The sequence below is a fragment of the Oncorhynchus tshawytscha genome, linkage group LG21, assembly GCF_018296145.1.
Source record: "Oncorhynchus tshawytscha isolate Ot180627B linkage group LG21, Otsh_v2.0, whole genome shotgun sequence".
NCBI classification, from domain to species: Eukaryota; Metazoa; Chordata; class Actinopteri; order Salmoniformes; family Salmonidae; genus Oncorhynchus; species Oncorhynchus tshawytscha.
Genome location: NC_056449.1, coordinates 23,046,537 through 23,068,087, shown reverse-complemented (window position 1 = coordinate 23,068,087; position 21,551 = coordinate 23,046,537). Strand labels below are relative to the sequence as shown.

Below are 21,551 nucleotides of genomic sequence, written 5' to 3'. Positions count from 1 at the left end.
TTTGCGAATAAAAGGCTGTGTGATGATGAAGTGCACATAAAACTAACTTTTGCTGTTAAATGTACGGAATAAAAAAACAAACAAGTTAAATTGGTTTCCATCGCATTTTCTCTACTGATGGTTTTGTCACAAACTATTGCGTTACATAGCAATACCCACTCTGGTCTTGGAACAAGCCCTCTAGCCAACAGCTCGCACATTCAACAACAGTCTCAACACCAACAGTGAAGAGGCGACTCCGAGATGCTGGTCTTCTAGAAAGAGTTGCGTTGCAATGAAAAAGCCATATTTCAGACTAGCCAATAAAAATTAAAGATTAAGATGGGCAAAAGAACACAGACACTGGACAGAGGAACTCTGCCTTGAAGGCCAGCATCCCGGAGTTGCCTCTTCACTGTTGACGTTGAGACTGGTGTTTTGCAGGTACTATTTAATGAAGCTGCTAGTTGAGGACTTGTGAGACGTCTGTTTCTCAAACTAGACACTCTAATGTACTTGTCCTCTTGCTCAGTTGTGAACCGGGGCCTCCCACTCCTCTTTCTATTCTGGTTAGTGCCAGTTTGCGCTGTTCTGTGAAAGGAGTAGAACACAGCGTTGTACGAGATCTTCAGTTTCTTGGCAATTTCTCGCATGGAATAGCCTTAATTTCTCAGAACAAGAATAGACTGACGAGTTTCAGAAGAAAGTTCTTTGTTTCTGGCCATTTTTGTAATCAAACCCACAAATGATGCTTCTCCAGATACTCAACTAAAGAAGGCCAGTTTTATTGCTTCTTTAATCAGGACAACAGTTTTCAGCTGTGCTAACATAATTGCAAAAGGGTTTTCTAATGATCAATTAGCCTTTTAAAATGATAAACTTAGATTAAATAACACAAAGTGCCATTGGAACACAGGAGTGATGGTTGCTGATAATGGGCCTCTGTAGCCTTTGTAGGTATTCCATAAAAAATCTGCCGTTTCCAGCTACAATAGTCATTTACAACATTGACAATGTCTACACTGTATTTCTGATCAATTTGATGTTATTTTAATGGACAAAACATATGCTTTTCTTTAAAAAACAAGGACATTTCTAAGTGACCCCAAACTTTTGAACAGTAGTGTATATATATTTTTTATGTAACCTTTATTTAACTAGAGGCAAGTCAGTTAAAAACAAATTCTTATTTAAAATGACGGCCAACCCCGGACGACACTGGGCCAATTGTGCACTGCCCTGCGGGACTCCTAATTACAGCCATGTGATACTACCTAGATTTGAACCAGGGGCTGCGCCACTAGGGAGCCCCAATTGAATCTGTAGCCTAATAAACTGCATGCTTCCCGAGTCGTAGTGGGAAGCCAACAGAACATATCATTGCGTATCTCCATGTTTACTCCGATATGATGGTTTTTATATCAATATCGTATAATACATTTTTTAAATCACAAAAAGATCCCACCATGTCGAATTAACAAACAGTAATCCGCATGAAACGGTTTGCTGGAAATGTATTTAATGTTGTGTAAGTAAACCTATGATCCCCAGCCCCAAATGAATGGAAGATGTAGGCATCAACCAGGAATTTGATTGATTGTGTTGATTGATATAAATGGCTATAAAATCAGCAAAATAAATGGTGTGTTGGCATTGTCAGTGTTCCTCCATGCTTTGCACAAGTACTCATATTCTAAAATCAAATGATTTCGCTAACAGGTTGGGACCAACATGGTTGAGTACTTGCACCAGGCAGAGGTCGAGACTGGGTTGGCTCTTTGGGTTCTGCTCAGAGGTGTTTACAGTCATTAGTAGACCGGCATTGGAGCAAGGTACACTGCTTGAGGCACTGGATGTGTGCTTAAAGTCCTATTATGTGTTTGATATCAACTTTCCCACTGTTCCCCAGCATGGGAATTCCTACAGACCATGGTGTATCAGCTGCCAGGAACAGAATCCCCCTCAGTAAGACTGTTGCGAGCATGTCTTTTTTCCACTGAACAATGGTGAATAAGTATTTGCTCTTGTATGTAGTGAGATGTGTTCCTGTGAAAGAATAGATCAAAGGATGGATGAGCCATGTGTGTCTCATTCCAATGCTAATATCTAAGCCACTATTTATAGCTCTGTTAAATTGACTTTTATTTGTAGTTTTTAATTCATTTGTGCCTGTATTTTGCCAACAGTATGGCATGTGGCTAATTTGCCTTCCATTCAACTACTGAAGCGCGTTCTGATATGCTTTCATTCTATCTCAGCAATTTATTTTAAATACCAATGTAACATTTTGGGGATTGTGAAAAGTGCTCTATGAATGAAATACAGTTATTAAGTAATGAGTCATTAGTCCATATCCTTAGAATCATTTATTTTAATTATTAAAATGTCGTAAATTTTCTTTTAAGCGACTAATGGTTAAATCTATTGCTCAGTTATCACTTGGCTCATGTAAATAATTATGTAGATTTCCTTTAAACATCCTATGGTCAAAAGCCCCATAGTGTTTTATTGTAGCTACATCAAAATATTAAACAATTAATTTGGGAAATATCCAGTCTTTGCGATTTTCTTCATTACCATGCTGATGATTTCAAAATGTATTGGATTTACTTGTATCTGTTAAAGACGATGGCATACATGTAGTTTAGTATATTTACTACATGTAGTATCAAATGTACCTCAATTTGCCACAACTAATTTGCAAGTGAAAATATGAGCTTGCTTCAAATTTGCGGCAAACAGTAGAATGTTCGACACAAGTTTCCCAGAATTGTTTTCCAGAAGTTCACAAGTTGCCGGAAATTTACTTCAGCAGTTTGCCACAAAACTCATTTGCATGGGAAAATATGAGCTTGCCGCAAATTTACCACAACAGTTTGCCACAAAACTATTTCCAATATGAAAATATGAGCTTTCAACAGATTTGCTATAAATTGGCCAAAGGTTTGCCACAAGGTTTGACAACTGTTTGCCAGAAGTCTGTTTTTTGGTAAGGGTCAATTGGGGTCTCAACTTACTGTTGAGAGTTAGAATAGTACAGTAGGTGTAACGATTGCGTCGGGAGAAGGAGAAGAGGACCAAGGTGCAGCGTGGTAAGTATTCATAATAATTTTAATAAATACGAATATTTGAACAAAAAACAACAACACGACAAACGAACAGTTCTGCAAGGTGCAATACACATAAAACATAAAACAACTACCCACAACCCATAGTGGGAAAACAGGCTGCCTAAGTATGGTTCTCAATCAGAGACAACGATTGACAGCTGCCTCTGATTGGGAACCATACCAGGCCAAACACATAGAAATCTAACACACAGAACAAAACATAGAATGCCCACCCCAACTCATGCCCTGACCAAACTAAAATAGAGACATAATAAAGGAACTAAGGTCAGGACGTGACAATAGGTGCAATTTCGAAATGTGGTTGTGCATCAGCAGTTTTTCTCTTGTTATGTCAGTGACAGTCACTCAATAAGCCATGTACGCTAACCATTTTTTTATTGGAAAGTTAGTCTAGCCAGCTATCTAAAATGTGCCCAGGGACCCTGATCTCCAGGGGGCCCCCATTGATTTTGTTAATCACTCTCAATCAGATATCATTAATATGGCATAAGTCTTGGAAAAATGTTTAGAATTGCATGATTTATTTTAAATAAAATTCCTTAATTTCTCTCCGCCCCATGGCAAAATGTGTAGAATTGCAGAAAGCTTGCTTTAGAAGTGCAATATTTTCTGTACTCCCCATGGCAAAATGTGTAGAATTGCAGGAAATTAACGTTAACATGTAAATATTTCTCTCCGTCATCAAGAGGGAGGCCACTAAACCATTTTTCACGCGAGGTCGAGGGCCCCAACCAAATTTCGCTAAGGGCCCCAAAAAGGCTAGGGCTGGCCCCGACTGCAGGGATCAGGAAAACAGTACACAGAGAGATAGAGGATATATAAAGGGCATGTTAACATCACTCTATTCAAGACTCATAAAGGGGATGGAAATGAACCCTCTGGGGGATACCAGCAGCAGAGCTGTGAGGGCATTAGAAGGCTATCTAATAGCCCTATATCCATGAACTACTGATTGCGCTGCTAGTGTAATACTGTTAATGTTAGTGTTAAACTGTCACTTATGCATGATACCCAATGTTTTCGCTAACTCGTGATGATACCCAATGCTATCGCTGACACGGGTCAATAATCTGCTAATACTTTCAGTAACAACGTGAGAGCATTTGGGATGCTGGGAATGACACATGCTTCAAACATCAAAGCGCTAACTGAGAGCAGGTAGGGCTTCTCTCTCTCTCCTTCCATTTCGTTCTGTCGATCCTCCCTTACCAGAGGTCCCTGTGGAGGGTGGAGGGGAGGACGGCTGTAGGGCTGCAGGCTGTGTGCAGGCTGTGTCTCTGAGATGCCTCAGAGCTCTTGTGTGATGACAGCCTGAGGAAAAAGGCTGCAATACTCTCAGCTGAAGTAATGAGACAGGATAATAGCACTGACAAATACCAGCAGGAGGGAGAGAAGCAGCGAGAGAAAGAGAGAGAGAAAGAGAGATAGCGAGAGGGAGATACTGACAGACAGAGAGAGAGGGGTGCAGAAATAGAGAGAGGGGGGGGGTAGTGAGCTCATGGGCTTCTGAGTTTTTCTGCAAAAAGATAGAATTGGAGTTGGATAAATGCAGATAAACTTGAAATCCTTGGCAAGGATTTACACAGGATACTAACCTCTACCTCAAAACCTTCAAATCAAAATTTCATACCTAAAACCATGATTTTGGACAAACTTACCTGAATGGACTATTACTACCGAAGACTATCAAGAAACACTTCTAACAAACTAAGAATGCTGTTCATTGACTACAGCTCAGCATTCAACACAATAGTACCCTCCAAGTTCATCATTAAGCTTGAGGACCTGGGTTTGAACCCCGCCCTGTGCAACTGGGTCCTGGACTTCCTGACGGGCCGCCCGAAGATGGTGAAAGTAGGAAACAACACCTCCACTTCACTGATCCTCAAAACTGGTGCCCCACAACGGTGCGTGCTATGCCCCCTCCTGTACTCCCTGTTCACCCATGACTGAGTGGCCATGCACGCCTCCAACTCAATCATAAAGTTTGCAGACTGCACAACAGTAGTAGGCCTGATTACCAACAATGACGAGACAGACTACAGGGAGGAGGTGAGGGCCCTGGGAGTGTGGTACCAGGAAAATAACCTCTCACTCAACGTAAAAACAAACAAAGGAGCTGATCGTGGACTTCAGGAAACTGCAGGGGGAGCACTCCCATATCCACATCGAAGGGAAAGCAGTAGACAAGGTGAAAAGCTTAAAGTTTCTCGGCGAACCCATCACAGACAAACTGAAATGGTCCACCCACACAGACAGTGTGGTTCAGAAGGCGCAACACCTCCTCTTCAACCTCAGGAGGCTGAAGAAAGTTGGCTTGGCATCTAAAACACTCATGAACTTTTAAAGATCCACAATTGAGAGCATCCTGTTGGGCTGTATCACCACCTGGTATGGCAACGTACTGTCCGCAACCGCAGGGCTGTCCAGAAAGTTGTGTGGTCTGTCCAACGCATCACCGGAGGCAAACTGCCTTCCTTCCAGGACACCTACAGCACCCAATGTCACAAGAAGACCAAAAAGATAATCAAGGACAACAACCACCCAAACCATTGCCTGTTCACCCTGTTATCATCCAAAAGGTGAGGTCAGTACAGGTTTATCAAAGCTTGGACCAAGAGACTGAACAACAGCTTCCATCTCAAGGCCATCAGACCGTTAAATATCCATCACCAGCACATTAGAGGCTACTGCCCTATATACATTGACTTGAAATAACTGGCCACTTTAATAATGGAACACTAGTAACTTTCATAATGTTTACATATTTTGCATTACTCGTCTCATATGCATATACTGTATTATATTATTTTCTACTGTGTCTTAGTCTATGCCGCTCTGACATTGCTTGTCCAAATATTTATATATTCTTAATCCCATTCCTTTTCTTCAGATTTGTGTGTTTTGTGTGTATTGTTGGGAAAGTGTTAGATATTGCTGCACTATTGGAGCTAGAAACACAAGCTTTTCGCTACACCCGCAATAACATCTGCTAAACACGTGTATGTGACCAATAACATTTGATTTTAACAGAACCCACCCCCACCTAACAGCCCCCCTGTCAGCTCCCTTGATAGCCCTCTTGACAACCCCCACACATCCACTGAGGACACACAAAAGCCAGAGATTGTGCTCTTCATTGACTCAAATGGCAAATACATTAAAGAGGATAAACTTTTTCCCAAACACAAAGTGGCTAAACATGCCCTGGCGCTGCTGCCAGAGTACAGACTAGGGTCCCCGAGCAACATCATAATTCACATGGGCACAAATGACCTGAAGGCCCAGCAGGAAAGGATGGCCACAACACTCAAGGTTATGATTGAAAAAGCTTCTTCCACTTTCCCCAATGCACAAGTGGTTATCTCCACCCTGCTACAGTGAAAAGACTTTCACCCTGCCACCATGCAGCGGGTGAATGCAAGCATTTCGCGAGACTGTGCCTCAAAATCTAATGTTGACCTGGTCCACCACTCCACCCTGGACTTGAACAGCCTTTACAACCAGGTCAAACAACCTCTACAAGGCAGCAAACACAACTTTTGCCAGGACCATGAAGGACTTCACCATCAACAGTAGACCCAGCACCGCACACAGGAGCAACAGAGCAACGGACACCCCGCCCAAGCCAGCAAGACACCCTACCAGACCTGCAAGACCCCTTACAGAAGAACCTGCACAGAGGGAACCCATGCCAAGAGACCACAGCATCACCAGCCACACCCCCAACCAGCCAAGGCCACCCCAAGCAAACCCTGGCCACACCCTATATAGGCCCCCAATATCAGACCTATGCCCCTTCTGCCCACCCCATGCCCCCACCCCTGCGGCAAGGACCTCAACATGACAGCAGAACATATGCCCAGGCTGTGAGTAAAGCAACAGGCCCAACCCTCACTATTACACCCACCCATGCCCCAACCTGCGACCTGTTCACACCTACTGTAATGGTCCGGGCCTAAACCACACAAAAACAACACTAGATACTATGGAACACAAAGCTTTTACTATCTCATCCTGGAATATACAAGGTCTGAGGTCATCTGCCTTTGTCCTAAAGAGCTGGAACCCAGACTTCAAAGAAATTGGAAATACCGACATTGTCATCCTACAAGAAACATGGTATAAAGGAGACGGACATAATGGTTGCCCTCTAGGTTACGGAGAGCTGGTAGTCCCATCCACCAAACTACCAGGTGTGAAACAGGGAAGAGATTATGGGGGTTATGCTAATTTGGTATAGAGGAGACCTAATTAGGGCTAGGCGTCCCGCTAGCGGAACAACTTCCGGTAAAACTGGAGGGCCCGCAATTCAAATAAATAATCATAAAAATTATGGATATTAAACATTTAGGTACATACAAATGTCTTAAATCGATCGAAAGCTTACATTCTTGTTAATCTAACTGCTCTGTCTGATTTACAGTAGCCATTACAGCGAAAGCATGCCATGCGATTATTTGAGGACGGCGCCCCACATCAAAATATTTTTATTAAATTCAATTTGTCAAAGCAGAAACATTTTACATCTGGCTAGAAATTAATAAGGAAATGATCTCAACAGAGAAAAATGTCATCCTGTGTACTACCTACATCCCATATCCCCCCAATAGAATCCCTATACAATTACAGCTTCTCCATCCTAGAGGGGGAGATCAACAATTTCCAGGCCACGGGACATGTACTAGTCTGTTGCAACCTAAATGCCAGAACTGGACAAGAACCTGACAACCTCAGCACACAAGGGGACAAACACCTACCTGGAGGTGACAGCATTCCCTCCCCCATATGCCCCCCTAGATACAACTACGACAACATAACCAACAAAAACGGGTCACAACTCCTGCAGCTCTGTCAGACACTGGGTATGTACAGTACGTAGACAATGGGAGGCTTTGAGGGGGCTCTTACAGTAGGTACACCTATAGCTAATATCTTGGCAGTAGTACTGTAAACAACTTTATCCCTAACCTCAACCCAGAGTCTCTTAGAGCGTTCACAGTCAGCTCACTGACACCCCTATCAGATCACATCAAAATTACAGTCTACTTGAAAAGAGTTATGCTCAATCCTGAGGCATCAAAGCCAAAGGAACTGAATAATATTAAGAACTAGATGGAAGGAAAGTAGTGTGGAAATCTACCCAAAAATGATTATGCAACAACAAATGAATTCCCTCTCGACAATTTCATGGACAAAATCAAATCAAATTTTATTGGTCACATACACATGGTTAGCAGATGTTATTGCGAATGTAGCAAAATGCTTATGCATCTTGATCTGACAGTGCAGCAGTATCTAACAGGTAATAACAAATTCCACAACAAAACCGAATACACACAATCTAGTAAAGGAAAGGCATGAGAATATATAAGTATAAAATATATGGATGAGCAGTGACAGAGCAGCTAAGATGCAATAGATAGTAAAGAATAGATGGTGAAGGATACAGTATACAGTATGTACATATGAGATGAGTAATGCGAGATATGTAAACATTCTTAAAGTGGCATTACTAAAGTGACTAATGTTCCATTTATTAAAGTGGCTTAAGATATCAAGTCTGTAGGAAGGCAGCCACTCTCTGTGCTAGTGGTGGCTGTTTAACAATCTGATAGCTTTGAGATAGAAGTTGTTTTTCAATCACTCTGTCCCTGCTTTGATGCACCTGTACTGACCTCGCCTTCTGGATGGAAGCGGGGTGAACAGGCTGTGGCTCGGGTGGTTATTGTCCTTGATAGTCTTTTTTGTCTTCCTGTGACATCAGGTGTTGTAGATGTCCTGGAGGGCAGGTATCTTGCCCCCGGTGATGCGTTGGGCAGACCTCACCACCCTCTGGAGAGCCCTGAGGTTGTGGGTGGTGCACTAACCCTATGAGGCGGTGATACAGCCATTTCAGTTTGTCGGTGATATGTACACCGAGGAACTTAAAACTTTCCATCTTCTCAACTGCTGTCCCGTCGATGTGGATAGGGGGGTGCTCCCTCTGCTATTTCCTGAAATCCACGATCATCGCATTCATTTTGCTGACATTGAGTAAGAGGTTATTTTCCTGACACCACACTCCGAGGGCCCTCACCTCCTCCCTGTAGGCTGTCTCGTCGTTGTTGGTAATCAAGCCTACTACTGTAGTGTTGTCTGTAAACTTGATGATTGAGTTGGAGGCATGCATGGCCATGCAGTTGTGGGTGAACAGGGAATTACAGGAGAGAGCTGAGAACCTATGATCACTTGGCTACACATGCCTCTCTTAAATGTCCATTTGTCTTGTCTTCTGCTGTTTCAGCTAGTTATTGTTTTATTTCACTGTAGTGCCCTCGTCCAGCTCAACATGCCTTAGATAGCTCTTTGTCACACACCCCACACATGGGGATACCTCACCTGGCTTAGATGGTGTCTCCAGAGATGCAAGCTCACTCATCATCACTCAATGCCCCCACTGTACTCACATCCTACATACCCTTTTCTGTACATTATGCCCTGAATCAATTCTACCACGCCAATATATCTGCCCCTTTAATTCTCTGTTCCCAACGCACTAGACAGCCAGTTCTTATAGCCTTTAGCATCTGGTGATGTAGAGGTTAACCCAGGCCCTGTAGACCAGGCGCTCTCATTTGTTGACTTCTGTAACAGTAAAAGCCTTGGTTTCATGCATGTTAACATCAGAAGCCTCCTCCGTAAATTTGTTTTATTCACTCCGCCAACCCTGATATCCTAGCCATGTCTGAATCCTGGCTCAGGAAGGCCACCAAAAATTCTGACATTTCCATCCCCAACTACAACATTTTCAGTCAAGATAGAACTGCCAAAGGGGGCGGAGTTGAAATCTACTGCAGAGATAGCCTGCAGAGTTCTGTCATACTATCCAGGTCCATGGCCAAACAGTTCAAGCTTCTTCTTTTAAAAATTCACCTTTCCAGAAATAAGTCTCTCACTGTTGACGCTTGTTATAGACCACCCTCATCCGCCAGCTGTGCACAGGACAACATATGTGAATTAATTGCCCCCATCTGTCTTCAGAGTTCGTACTGTTAAGTGACCTAAATTGGGATGTGTTTAGCACCCCAGCCGTCCAACAATCTAAGATAGATGCCCTCAAACTTACACAAATTATCAAGGAACCTACCAGGTTCAACCCTAAATCCGTAAACATGAGCACCCTCATAGATAACATCCTGACCAACTTGCCCTCTAAATACACCTCCTCTATCTTCAACCAGGATCTCAGCGATCACTACCTCATCACCTGCGTCCGTAAGTCAAACTACCACCCTTTATCACTGTCAAACGCTCCCTAAAACACTTCAGCGAGTAGGCCTTTCTAATTGACCTGGCCCGGGTATCCTGGAAAGATATTGACCTCATCCCATCAGTAGAGGATGCCTGGTTGTTCATTAAAAGTGCTTTCCTCACCGTCTTAAATAAGTATTCCCCATTCAAAAAATGTAGAACTAAGAACAGATATAGCCCTTGGTTCACCCCAGACTTGACTGCCCTTGAAAAGCACAAAAACATCCTGTGGCGTACTGCATTAGCATTGAATAGCCCCCGTGATATGCAACTTTTCAGGGAAGTCAGGAACCAATATATACAGCCAGTTAGGAAAGCTAAGGCTAGCTTTATAAAACAGAAATGTGCATCCTGTAGCACTAATTCCAAGAAGTTTTGAGACACCGTAAAGTCCACGGAGAACAAGAGCACCTCCTCCCAGCTGCCCACTGCACTGAGGATAGGAAATACTGTCACCACCGATAAATCAACGATAATCGAGAATTTCAATAAGCATTTTTTCTACGGCTGGCTACCTGGCTACCGCTACCGCAGCCAACAGTTCTGCACCCCCCCGCAGCAACTTGCCCAAGCCCCCCACACTTCTCCTTCACCAAAATCCAGATAGCTGAAATTTTGAAAGGGCTGCACAATCTGGATCTTTTCAATTAGAAAGGCCTACTCGCTGAAGCTGGATCTTTTCAATTAGAAAGGCCTACTCGCTGAAGTGTTTTAGGGAGCGTTTGACAGTGATAAAGGGTGGTAGTTTGACTGGACCCTCTCTTTCTAAAATTATCAGCTGAAATTGTTGCAACCCCTATTACTATCCCGTTCAATCTCTCTTTCGTATCATCTGAGATCCGTAAAGATTGGAAAGTTGCCGTGGTCATCCCCGTCTTCAAAGGGAGAGACACTCTAGCCCAAACCGTTACAGACATATATCCATCCTGCCCTGCTGTTCTAAAGTCTTCGAAACCCAAGTTAACAAACAGATCACCCACCATTTCGAATCCCACCGTACATTCTCCACTATGCAATCTGGCTTCCGAGCTGGTCATGGATGCACCTCAGCCACGCTCAAGGTCCAAAACGATATCATAACCGCCATAGATAAAAGTATTGCGCATCCGTTTTCATCGACCTGGCCAAGGACTCTGTCAATCACCGCATTCTTATCGGCAGACTCAATAGCCTTGGTTTCTCAAATGACTGCCTAGCCTGGTTCACCAACTACTTCTCAGATAGAGTTGTGTGTCAAATCAGAGGGCCTGTTGTCCAAACCTCTGGCAGTCTCTATGGGGGTGCCACAGGGTTCATTTCTTGGGCCTATTCTCTGTACATATCAATGACATCGCTCTTGCTGCTGGTGAGTCTCTGATCCACCTCTACGCAGACGACACCATTCTGTATACATCTGGCCCTTCCTTGGACACTGTGTTAACAAACCTCCAATCAACCTTCAATGCCATACAACACTCCTTCCGTGCCCTCCAACTGCTCTTAAATGCTAGTAAAGCTAAATGCATGCTCTTCAACCGTTCGCTGCCCGCACCTGCTCGCCTGCCTAGTATCACTACTCTGGACGGTTCTGACTTAGAATATGTGGACAACTACAAATACCTAGGTGTCAGGTTAGACTGTAAATTCTCCTTCCAGACTCACATTAAGCATCTCCAATCCAAAATTAAACGTAGAATCGGCTTCCTATTTTGCAACATAGCCTCCTTCACTCATGCTGCCAAACATACCCTCGTAAAACTGACTGTTCTACCGATCCTCGACTTTGGCGATGTCATTTACAAAATAGCCTCCAACACTCTTTCTCAGCAAATTGGATGTAGTCTATCACAGTGCCATCTGTTATGTCACCAAAGCCCCATATACTACCCACCACTGTGACCTGTATGCTCTCATTGGCTGGCCCTCGCTTCATATTCGTCACAAAATCCACTGGCTCCAGGTCATCTATAAGTCTTTGCTAGGTAAAGCCCCGCCTTATCTCAGGTCACTGGTCTCCATAGCAACACCCACCCGTAGCACACGCTCCAGCAGGTATATTTCACTGGTAATCCCCAAAGCCAACACCTCCTTTGGCCGCCTTTCCATCCAGTTCTCTGCTGCCAATAACTGGAATGAATTGCAAAAATAACTGAAGCTGGAGACTGATATCTTCTTTAAGCATCAGCTGTCAGAGCAGCTTACCTATCAGTGTACCTGTACACAGCCCACAGCGGAGATCTTTGTGGGCTATACTCGGCCTTGTCTCAGGATGGTAAGTTGGTGGTTGAAGATATCCCTCTAGTGGTGTGGGGGCTGTGCTTTGGCAGAGTGGGTGGGGTTATATCCTTCCTGTTTGGCCCTGTCCGGGGGTGTCCTCGGATGGGGCCACAGTGTCTCCTGACCCCTCCTGTCTCAGCCTCCAGTATTTATGCTGCAGTAGTTTATGTGTCGGGGGGCTAGGGTCAGTTTGTTATATCTGGAGTACCTCTCCTGTCCTATTTGGTGTCCTGTGTGAATCTAAGTGTGCGTTCTCTAATTCTCTCTTTCTCTCTCGGAGGACCTGAGCCCTAGGACCATGCCCCAGGACTACCTGACATGATGACTCCTTGCTGTCCCCAGTCCACCTGGCCGTGCTGCTGCTCCAGTTTCAACTGACCTGAGCCCTAGGACCATGACGCAGGACTACCTGACATGATGACTCCTTGCTGTCCCCAGTCCACCTGACCGTGCTGCTGCTCCAGTTTCAACTGTTCTGCCTTATTATTATACGGCCATGCTGGTCATTTATGAACATTTGAACATCTTGGCCATGTTCTGTTATAATCTCCACCCGGCACAGCCAGAAGAGGACTGGCCACCCCACATAGCCTGGTTCCTCTCTAGGTTTCTTCCTAGGTTTTGGCCTTTCTAGGGAGTTTTTCCTAGCCACCGTGCTTCTACACCTGCATTGCTTGCTGTTTGGGGTTTTAGGCTGGGTTTCTGTACAGCACTTTGAGATATCAGCTGATATACGAAGGGCTATATAAATACATTTGATTTGATTTGATTTGATTTAAATAGCACACCCAACTACCTCATAATTGTTTAAAAATCTTTTGCACCTTTTGCACCCCAGTATCTCTACTTGCATATCATCATCTCTACTTGCATATCATCTCTACTTGCACATCATCAGCTAGAGGTGATATGATCCTTGACTCGTCTCTCAAAGCACTTCATGGTGACAGAAGTGAGTGCTACGGGGCGATAGTCTTTGAGTTCAGTTACCTTAGCTTTCTTTGTAACAGGAACAATGGTGGCCATCTTGTAGCATGTGGGAACAGACTGGGATAGGGATTGATTGAATATGTCCGTAAACACACCAGCCAGCTGGTCTGCGCATGCTCTGCGGACAAGGCTAGGGAAGGACTGATCACTCCAATCCACAAAAGTTGAGACAAATTTGACCCCAATAACTACCGTGGGATATGCATCAACAGCAACCTTGGGAAGACCTCTGGATTATCCTTAACAGCAGGCTCATACATTTTCTCATGTCAAATTGGCTTTTTACCAAATTACTGTACGACAGACCACATATTCACACTTTACACCCTAATTGACAAACAAACCAAAACAAAGGCAAAGTCTTCTCATGCTTTGTTGATTTCAAAAAAGCTTTCTACTTAATTTGGCATGAGGGCCTGCTATACAAATTGATGGAAAGTGGTGTTAGAGGAAAAACATACAACATTATAAAATGCATGTACACAAACAACAAGTGTGCAGTTAAAATAGGCAAAAAACACACATTTCTTTCCACAGGGCCGTGGGGTGAGGCAGGGATGCAGCCCTCTTTGGGCAAGGCGTGCCGCTAGCGACCCACCCCGACAACATCCAGTGAAATTGTAGAGCGCCAAATTCAAATTACATAAATAGTACTAATAAACATTCATGAAAATACAAGTGCTATACATTGGTTAAAATATGAACTTCTTGTTAATCCAGCCGCTTTGTCAGATTTCCAAAAGTCTTCACGGCGAAAGCATAACATGCGATTATATGAGGACAACGCCCCGTTTACAAAAGCAAACAAATATTTTCCAACCAAGCAGAGGAGTCATGAAAGTCAGAAATAGCAATAAAATAAATCACTTACCTTTGAAGATCTTCATCTGGTTGCAATCACAAGGGTCCCAGCTAAATAACAAATGGTCATTTTGTTCGATAAAGTCCTTCTTTATCCCAAAAACTCTGTTTTGTTGGTGCATTTTGTTCAGTAATCCACTGGGAAAAGGCAGTCAAAACATGCAGACGAATACATAATTAATAGTATGGGGTAAATTTCGTTGAAACATGTCAAACGAATGTTTATAACTAATCCTCAGGGTGTCAATTATCTAAAAAATAGATAATTTTTCAACTGGACAATAGCGTATTCAATAGAAAGGAAAAAGAACGAAGAGCGCGCAAATCAGTACTGCATATATCCATAGACCCCTGACCAAAAGGTATTTTTCTTCGTTGTTTTTCAGAAAACATGCCTGAAACCATGTATAAAAACTGATGACATCTAGTGGAAGGCATAGGAACTGCAATCTGGGCCCTAACCCATTACATAGTCAATAGGCTTTCAGTGGAAAACCACTCACAAATATTCAATTTCCTGGATGGATGTTCCTCGGGTTTTCAACTGCCATATCAGTTTTGTTATACTCACATACATTATTGTAACAGTTTCAGAACCTTCAGAAGGCCATCTTGTAGTTATCCAAATCTACCAATCATATGCATATCCTAGATTCTGGGCCTGAGAAACAGGCAGTTTTTTTGGCACGCTTGTCAACCAGACGTCAAAATACTGCACCGTAGCCCAAAGAAGTTAAGCCCCACCTTCTTCAACATATACAGGTGAAGTCTGAAGTTTATATACACCTTAGCCAAATACATTTTAACTCAGTTTTTCACAATTCCTGACATTTAATCCAAGTAAAATTGGAAATGTATTTATTTCATCACATTCCAAGTGGGTCAGAAGTTTACAAATACACAATTCGTATTTGGTAGCATTGCCTTTAAATGTTTAACTTAGGTCAAACGTAACGGGTAGTCTTCCACACGCTTTCCACAATAAATTGGATAAATTTTGGCCAATTCATCTTGACAGAGCTGGTGTAACTGAGTCAGGTTTCTAGGCCTCCTTGCACGCACACACATTTTTCAGTTCTGCTCACACATTTTCTATGGCCACTCCAATACCTTGACTTTGATGTCCTTAAATCATTTTTCCACAACTTTGGAAGTATGCTTGGGGTCATTGTCCATTTGGAAGGCCCATTTGAGCACAACCTTTAACTTCCTGACTGATGTCTTGAGATGTTCCTTCAATATACCACATAATTGTCCTACCTCATGATGCCATCTATTTTGTGAAGTGCACCAGTCCCTCCTGCAGCAAAGCACCCCCACAACATGATGCTGCCACCCCCATGCTTCACGGTTGGGATGATGTTCTTCGGCTTGCAAGCCTCCCCATTTTTTCTCCAAACATAACAATGGTCATTATGGCCAAACAGTTTCATCAGACCAGAGGATGATTTTTGTCCCCATGTGAACTTACGAAAAAGTATGATCTTTGTCCCCATGTGCAGTTGCATACCGTAGTCTGGCTTTTTATGGTGGTTTTGGAGCAGTGGCTTCTTCCTTGCTGAGCGGCCATTCAGGTTATGTCAATATAGGACTCGTTTTACTGCGGATATATATACCTTTGTACCTATTTCCTCCAGCATCTTCACAATGTCCTTTGATGTTGTTCTGGGATTGATTTGCACTTTTCGCACCAAAGTAGGTTCATCTCTAGGAGACAGAACATGTTTCCTTCCTGAGCGGTATGACGGATGTGTGGTCCCATGGTGTTTATACTTGCGTATTATTGTTTGGATGACCAGCACGGGAGCCGAGGTAAACAGAGCCCTCAGGTGACCAAAAGCCCTGTCCGCCTCAGCCGACCACTGCAAACGTACCGGGCTCCCTTTCAGCAGTGAGGTAATGGGAGCCACTACCTGACCAAAACCCTGGATAAACCTCCGGTAGTAATTGGCAAACCCTAGGAACCGCTGCACTTCCTTTACCGTGGTGGAAGTCGGCCAATTACGCACTGCTGAAATGCGGTCACTCTCCATCTCCACCCCTGAGGTGGAAATGCGGTACCCTAGGAAGGAGACGGACTGCTGGAGGAACAGGCATTTCTCAGCCTTGACGTACAGGTCATGCTCCAACAGTCGACCAAGCACCCTGCGCACCAGGGACACATGCTCGGCGCGTGTAGCGGAGTATATCAGAATGTCATCAATATACACCACTGCACCCTGCCCGTGCAGATCCCTGAAAATCTTGTCTACAAAGGCTTGGAAGACTGATGGAGCATTCATCAACCCAATGCCGTCTTCCACTCATCTCCTTCCCGGATACGCACCAGGTTTTAAGCGCTCCTGAGATCTAATTTGGTGAAGAAGCACGCCCAGTGCATTGACTCAATCGCTGTGGCGATGACTGGCAGCGGGTAACTGTACCTCACCGTGATCTGGTTGAGACCTCGATCGTCAATACACAGGCACAGACCTCCCTCCTTCTTCTTCACAAAAAAGAGTCAATGTGGAAGAGACTGATTCTCTCCTCGTGACCCCCCTGCGTCACCATGCCCAGGGGAATGGTAGCCTCCTTAATTAACCTGGACCCTAATGATCGACTATCCAGAGCGTGAACTGGGAAAGGCCTAGCCACTGGAACAATAGGGATCCCTAACCTCTGGGCGAATGCTCTGTCAATAAAATTCCCAGCCGTGCCTGAATCGACGAGCGCCTTATGCTGGGAATGGGGAATGTGGGGAAAACTCAGGAAAATAAACATGCAAAACCAGGTGTACAACAGAGGTCTTTGGATGAGAGTGGTGCATGCTCACCTGGGGCGATGCCAGAGAACTGTGCCTGCTGCCTCGACCCCTAGAGGAACCAACATGGCACCGACCAGCAGTGTGACCTCTGCGGCCACAGATGGTACACGTGAAAGCCCCTCTTCCGGCCTCCCTGCACCTCCCAGCTCCATAGGCAGATGGAATTGACAGAGTCCTCTCTGGACGTCTGCAGGTGACCAGCAGGTTATCCAACCGAATGGACATGTCCACCAGCTGGTTGAAGGTAAGAGTCGTATCCCTGAAGTCCAAGTCCCGACGCACATCCTAGTACAGGCTGCAACGGTAGTGGTCGATAAGGGCCCCATCGTTCCATCCCGCTCCAGCGGCCAGGGTCCGAAATTCCAGGGCAAACTCCAGGGCGCTCCTCGTCCCCTGCCTCAGGTGGAACAGACGTTCATCCGCCACTCTACTCTCGGGCGGGTGGTCGAACACTGCCCAGAATCGGTGGGTGAACTCCGGGAAGTCCTCCAACACGGAATCTCCTTCTCCACACACGGCGTTGGCTCACTCCAGAGCTCTCCCTGAGAGGAACGAGACGAGGGCAGACACCCTCTCCCTTACCGAGGGAGCCGGGTAAACGGTGCCCACGTATAGGTCCAGCTGTGGCAGGAAACCCTGGCACTGCGCCACCGTCTCATCATACTCCCCGGGAAGGCCGAGACGCATCCCACTGGGACCGGGCACAGGAGGGAGGGTAGTGGGAACCCCTGTTGTGCTGGTGGAAGTGCTGGAGGAACTTCCTGTCTCTCCCAGCGGTCCATCGTCTGGACGACGCGGTCCATGGCGGTGCCAAGATGATGAATCAACGCCGTGTGCACCTGGACGCACTCCTCGACTCTGCTACCATAGGTACCTGCTCCTGCTGACTCCATGTGCTGGTGTGGGATTCTGTTACGTATGCGTAAATGGCTGTGAGGGAGTCAGACGCAGGAGAGCAGATATTGGGTAGCAAACGGAGCCTTTATTTTGGCGAACCAAAAACACACGGCACAACGAACTCGAAATACAATATGGTTTGACATAGCCCCGCGTAACCAGCCTAACGTGCGCATACATGAAACAATAAACAATCCCACACAAAGATATGGGGGGAACAAAGGGTTAAATACACAGCAAGTGATTGAAGGGATTGAAACAAAGGTGTAAGGAAAACAAGACAAAACAAATGGAAAATCAAAAGTGGATCGATGATGGCTAGAAGACCGGCAACACGGACCACCGAGAGCCGCCCGAATAAGGAGAGGACCCGACTTCGGCAGAAGTCATGACAACTGTTGCCCTAGAGCACACAACAAACTATACATACCTCGGCCTAAACATGAGCGCCACAGGTAACTTCCACAAAGCTGTGAATGATCTGAGAGACAAGATAAGAAGGGCCTTCTATGCCATCAAAAGGAAAATAGAATGTGACATACCATAAGATCTGGCAAAAAATTCTTTAATCAGTTGACATTTACAATTGAGGTCTGGGTTCCGCTCACCAACCAAGAATTCATAAAGTGGGACAAACACCATATTGATAATCTGCATGCAGAATTCTGCAAAAATATCCTCAGAGTAGAATGTAAAACACCAAATAATGCATGCAGAGCAGAATTAGGCCAATACCCGCTAATTATCATAATCCAGAAAAGAGACGTTAAATTTTACAACCACCTAAAAGGAAGCAATTCCATAACAAAGCCCTTTTCTACAGAGAAATTAACATGGAGAAGAGCCCCTTAAGCAAGCTGGTTCTGGGGCTCTGTTCACAAACAGTCCCCACAGAGTTCCAGGACAGCAACACAATTAGATCCAACTAAATCATGAGAAAACAAAAGATAATTACTTGTCACATTGGAAATAATTCACAAAAAAACCCAGTGCAAACTAGAATGCTATTTGGTCCTAAACAGAGTGTGGCAGAATACCTGACCACTGTGAAATCTTTGACTATGTATAGACTTAGTGAGCATAGCCGTGCTATTGAGAAAGGCCGTCGAAGGCATACCTGGAGGAGAGAGAGAGGGAGGACAGAGAGAGAGCGGGATTGTGAAGAGAGAGAGAGAGGCAGAGAGAGAAAGAGGGGGTAGGAGAGAGAGGGGTAGGAGAGACCGAGGGAGGAGAGAGGAAGAGGGGGGAGGAGAGAGAGGGTGACTGATAATATCACATACTGTAACAGTCACACTCTCACACTGAGCAGAGATCAATGAGAAAACAGAATAATAACAGCACCTACTCCACTCAATAAGATTGACTGTTCCTACCAACAGTGTACTGCATGTGTGGAGTGTGTGTAGCAGGTAGTACTGTACGTGTGGTAGGAATAGTATGTGTAGCAGGTAGTACTCTACGTGTGGTGGGAAGAGTGTGTGTAGCAGGTAGTACTCTACGTTTGGTAGGAATAGTATGTGTAGCAGGTAGTACTCTACGTGTGGTAGGAAGTGTGTGTGTAGCAGGTCGTTTATGTCAGCTAGAGTGTGTTGGCACTCTGATCAACACAACATCCAGCTTGAGTTAACACACCCAGACATCTGAGTTAACACACCCAGACATCTGAGTCAACACACCCAGACAGCTGAGTTAACACATCCAGACACCTGAGGGGACAGACAGACAGCTGAGGGGACAGACAGACAGCTGAGGGGACAGACAGACAGCTGAGGGGACAGACAGACATCTGAAGGGACAGACAGACAGCTGAGGGGACAGACAGACATCTGAGGGGACAGACAGACATCTGAATGGACATACAAACAGCTGAGGGGACAGACAGACATCTGAGGGGACAGACAGACATCTGAGGGGACAGACAGACATCTGAGGGGACAGACAGACATCTGAGGGGACAGACAGACATCTGAGGGGACATACATACAGCTGAGGGGACAGACAGACATCTGAGGGGACAGACAGACATCTGAGGGGACAGACATCTGAGGGGACAGACAGACATCTGAGGGGACAGACAGACATCTGAGGGGACATACAGACATCTGAGGGGACAGACAGACATCTGAGGGGACAGACAGACATCTGAGGGGACATACATACAGCTGAGGGGACATACATACAGCTGAGGGGACAGACAGACATCTGAGGGGAAAGACAGACATCTGAGGGGACAGACATCTGAGGGGACATACATACAGCTGAGGGGACAGACAGACATCTGAAGGGACAGACAGACATCTGAGGGGACAGACAGACATCTGAGGGGACAGACAGACAGCTGAGGGGACATACATACAGCTGAGGGGACAGACAGACATCTGAGGGGACAGACATACAGCTGAGGGGACAGACAGACATCTGAGGGGACAGACAGACATCTGAGGGGACATACATACAGCTGACGGGAAACCATCTGAACCTAATCATTAATTAGGGAGTTATTTTGTGTGTGTGTGTGTGTGTGTGTGTGTGTGTGTGTGTGTGTGTGTAACAATGTGGTGTGTGAGGTGAGGGAGTGGACCATCCATCTTGCCAGTGATGAACAAGTCAACAGGTAGTCAGATAGATTAAAGCCTGTTCATCCATGTGATAGAGAGGAATGAACAGTTACACAAAGCATTAACACACCACTGACCTCATGAATACTATTCTGCTTCTCTTTGAACTTTTACACTCCATTACCAAGTCAAAGCCTTCTGTCCCCAAAGACCTCTGTACTTTACACATTTAGCTCCATGGATTTGTCTTATCAAACGCTGTGGCTGGCTGACAGACACTTATCAGACCAATGACAACTGTAGGGGGTTCCACTCCTTCAAACTATCTGAAAAACATCCTTTCAACAATACTGCTTTAGCCCTACCCATTACAGAATGTCTGCTATGACAACAGAAGTGCGGACTCAGACAATGATGACTTTATATACTGTATACAGCAGTTAGACAGACATATTTCAAAAGGCAGAAAATTGCATCAAGAAAGAAAACACAGAGAGAAATGAGCAGTCGAAGCAAATCTGCACTGAATAAGTTTCACATTTTCATTCCATCTGTTGAAAGGCATAAAAGACACACATAGACACACACACAGCCTCTTCTTATCCTTAGAGCTGTTTCCTATTAAGTCGTGACCAGGATTTCTCTATTGAATTACTGTTGGAAAACCAAAACACTTAGTCTGCTACGATCGTGCAATGCGGAGAGAGGGGACATAAAATCCCTATTCTATTGTCCAAGAGAAGATTGATCTACACTCTGAATTTCAAAGACACACAGACGGAC

General features: G+C 44.8%; 1 protein-coding gene across 1 annotated transcript in view; it reads right to left on the bottom strand.

Moving 5' to 3' along the window:
* LOC112220536 (ecto-NOX disulfide-thiol exchanger 2) overlaps positions 1 to 17,538 on the bottom strand; it is a 250,927-nt gene extending 233,389 nt beyond the window's left edge. Inside the window, 1 exon segment of the mRNA XM_042302850.1 lies at positions 17,388 to 17,538. Coding sequence (XP_042158784.1) covers positions 17,388 to 17,538 — 151 coding nt within the window.
* Positions 17,539 to 21,551: the final 4,013 nt, after the last annotated feature.